This window comes from Limulus polyphemus, unplaced genomic scaffold, assembly GCF_000517525.1.
Source record: "Limulus polyphemus unplaced genomic scaffold, Limulus_polyphemus-2.1.2 Scaffold2379, whole genome shotgun sequence".
Lineage (NCBI taxonomy): Eukaryota > Metazoa > Arthropoda > Merostomata > Xiphosura > Limulidae > Limulus > Limulus polyphemus.
This window is the reverse complement of record NW_013667989.1, coordinates 76,552-80,372: the sequence shown is the minus strand read 5'-3', so window position 1 is coordinate 80,372 and position 3,821 is coordinate 76,552. Positions and strand designations below refer to the sequence as shown.

General features: G+C 31.0%; 1 protein-coding gene across 1 annotated transcript; it reads left to right on the top strand.

Annotated features, from left to right (window-relative positions):
- Window positions 1-1,760: 1,760 nt before the first annotated feature.
- LOC106466778 (protein lethal(2)essential for life-like) lies at window positions 1,761-2,850 on the top strand. Its single transcript, XM_013927081.2, has one exon. It carries the CDS (start codon window positions 1,974-1,976, stop codon window positions 2,505-2,507), a length of 534 nt encoding a protein of 177 aa, XP_013782535.1. The 5' UTR covers window positions 1,761-1,973; the 3' UTR covers window positions 2,508-2,850.
- The last annotated feature ends 971 nt before the right edge of the window (window positions 2,851-3,821 follow it).

Below are 3,821 nucleotides of genomic sequence, written 5' to 3'. Positions count from 1 at the left end.
GTGTGTACGACTTTAAGGAATGAAATCAGAATTCGGGGCCAAATTAGTAGCTAAACTTTTAGCATTGATAAGAATTTTACAGCAAATATCAATTCATTACTTAGATAGGCCGCGTATTTTATTTTACTCACCATCATGTCCCAAGTTGAACTTTTATTTTGTCTAAAGATTGAACAAAAAACTGTAAATTGTATGCATGCTTAGAATACAATTATTCATGTCAGTATAAGTATTGATGTTACTTTTTGTGTAAAATATAAATCACTGAAAATGGTAATAAATGAAAAAGTGTTTTTATTCCTAATCATAATGGTAATTAATATTTTCATTAACTGTTAATAAGCTTGTGTTCTTCCAATTCTCTGATAATACTGAACTTAAGGTTTGAAGTGTAATACAAAATCAAACTGTAATACAGTTACCACAATTAAAAATGGTGTGGATAAATTCATAACAGTAAAGCATTCTTCTTTATACAATTTCTTTATCAAATGTTTTGAAAAACTACCCAAATCAGAATAAGTAAGAAATTGCAAATTATAATATTTTAAAATGATAACATATAACATGAAAATAAGAAGCTAGTAAATGCGTGGTATGTTTGTATACCACAACTATTTGTTTTAAATCAGAACTAATAATTTTTCTTTTACGTTATTCAGTAAGATTAGCGTATGATAACTTTATAATCAGTAAAATATATACATATAATTATTCATTTTTATAATGAGCAACCACTAAAATAACTGATGCAAGTTGCCTCGATAAAATCAGTGAAAAAATAGGGTGACAACTTGAAACCCCATTGCTTAAGAGAAAGTAATGTGATAACTAGTTTATAATCTTTCTGTGCCATCCCGTGTATAAACAAAGGCTTTCAACTTCTTATTCTTGAATCACATTTTCTTTGAAACTGTCCATGTTTTGGATCTACATAACTGAAAGACATTTTTGTAGATCAAAAACTTATTAGTAATCCTTTGAAAGGCCTTAATGCATAATTTAAAATATATAACTGAACTTATAGGTAACATAACTCTTTTCTAAGTATATAAAACACTTCTTTTTAGTATCACAAATGCTTAAAATAAGTTCATCAAACATGATGTAGACAGACAGATATACGAGTAAATGTAACTTTTAGTGAAACTTTAAAATTTGGTGTCAGTGGATGTACTGTTGGTATTTAATGGGTTAATTGCATAATTGAAAACACTTCCAAATATTGCACACGTTTCATGATAAACATGACCAAATTGATGGTCACTCAACACAATGGGCAATTTTTGCCTATAATTGCTTTGACAGAAGCCTAGCTACTACTACTGAATACTAGCACTACAGAAGAAAGAATTTAAGACTAATAATTTAGAAAAATAAATATGTAAGTTCACCCTAAGTGTTTTAAAAATGTTATTTATGCCTAATACTTTTGTACGCTAACTTTTAGAATATTGATATTATTTATTTGTTATGATCTTAACTGTTAATAATGTTATAGTTCCATGCAATGCTATAAACTTTAAAATTCTACACAGAAGTTCTTTTTGATATGAAATTCTGTTACATTTTTAGCAACGTACCCTTTAAGTAACATCGTTTTCACTTATGAAGGTTCTTAAATGAAAATACTTAACTAAATGTGAATTTTTTGCATATATTATTACTAAGATACGAAATCGTCATACGTACTCACTTTCTAGAACGTTCGCGTAATGGTGAGTTAGATATTCGAACTCTATAGAGGGCGCAATTTGAATTGTGATTGCGCAACTCGGAAGGGCGAAAAGCATCATGTAGACAATTCTAGAAAGTTCACCACAGCTGTTTAAATGATCGAATTATCCAGAAGGTGTACTAAGTCCTATATATAAAGGATATCAGTAGTTGAGATATAAGAGTGTTTGAATCTCAATAACGGTATAGCTGTTTGACTAACAAGTCTAAACAATTTCAAATAAACTATTTTCAGTATGGCTTTTTCGCGTAGTTTAATACCTGCATTGCTTGGCCGAGATTGGTGGGACGCTTGGGATTTTCCTGCTCGTATTCCTGATCAGCATTTTGGGCTCGGGCTTCATGACAGTGATATTTTTACACCAACTATGTATCATATCTACTACAGACAACCCCGGCGACAAGTAAGCTCTCAAGCAAGCAGCGGCGGCCTCTCTCAGGTGAAAAACGACGCCGAAAAATTCCAGGTATCACTTGATGTTAGTCACTTTGCTCCTAACGAAATAAATGTGAAAACTGTAGAAAATTGCGTTGTCATAGAAGGTAAACATGAAGAAAAACCAGATGAGCACGGCTTTGTATCTCGACAATTTGTACGACGATACATGTTGCCCAAAGAAGTCGATCCAGAAACTGTAAAATCATCCCTGAGTTCGGACGGTACTTTGACGATCGAGGCACCTAAGAAAGCCTTGGAGGGTGAGCAGCCAAATGAACGAGTTGTACAGATTCAAATAAGCGATAAACCAGCATTGAAAGAAGGCCAGTAAAAACGTGTTCCAATAGAATGTTAGTGCTTAACTTCAGATACGTGTTCTTCTAAAAATGTGTAATGAATAGGTTTTATGCGTAATGATATAAGGTATTTTTCTCTACCAGAGAAAATAATTCAATCTAATTATCAAATAATATTCGCCAGTTGTCCGAGTTTTATGTATTTCACTGTGATAATTTGTCATTTATGTTAGCGATGATGTAATACTCAATATTTATCTATTAATAATACAAAAAAAGTAAAAACTCAGATGTTTTAAAGTTATATATTCTAAATACTTGTGTCTAATTTTGGAAATTGTGCTTCCTAATGTGCAAATAAATGGGTATAGATGTAGATAGCGTGTGCGAGTGTGAACTTTTATTATATTGCAAAACTTAAAACAGTGAGCTTTCTACACTATTCTGAAGTCAAAGTACATGATTACCACAACTAGTTATGTTTTTCATTTGTATAGAACAATTACGTGAAATTACCTGCAGTATCTCGAATATTGTGATAACGAGTATACTATTACTAATTACAAGCTCTATACTTACAAGATAACTAATTATTTCCAAGTAGTGTTTTTGCAACAAATATGTTTTAAAATTAACATTCTAGGTCTTTACCACGTGCCCGATTCCACCTATTATAGTTGTAATAAATGATTTATTTAAGTGGCCAATCATGTATGCTAAAAATGTTCATAAAAAAACGTAATTTTCTTCGCATGATTAACACACTGTGCGAAAATTTGTTTTTATAAAGTTCTGTAATAGGGTGAACAGATTTCCATATCGAAAAACTGGGGCAGCATAGCCCTTGCCCCTATTTTCAAATTGGTCATTACAAATTTGAAATTATTCTATTTTATTAACTTTAAATTTATTGAATTGCTCCACAATATTTCCAAAAATATTAACAGTGGCATTGTTTGTAAAATAACTTTTAACTACCTTTTTTGGGAAAAGACACAAAACAAATGAGCAGAAATAGTTAAATTATACATCCAAGAGAGAGGAAGGATCTAATTGATGTGTTTAAGATTGTTAAGGAGTGATAATACCAATGCATCATCTTTTTTTCAAAATTAAATTCTGGCAGAGTAGGAGTGATGATCTTCAGTTAAGGCAGTTTTTATTTTTTAACAGGGTAGTTGGCCTTTGTAATGGGTTGCCTTAATTGGTATGTGGTGTAAACAGTATATTTAATGGAGGTTAAAGGAAGGCTTGATAAATATTTGAACTATAAAGCTGGACTTGAATTATTATTATTTAATTGTTTAGTTTAGTGGATGGAACATCCTAGATAGACAATTGGTCCATTA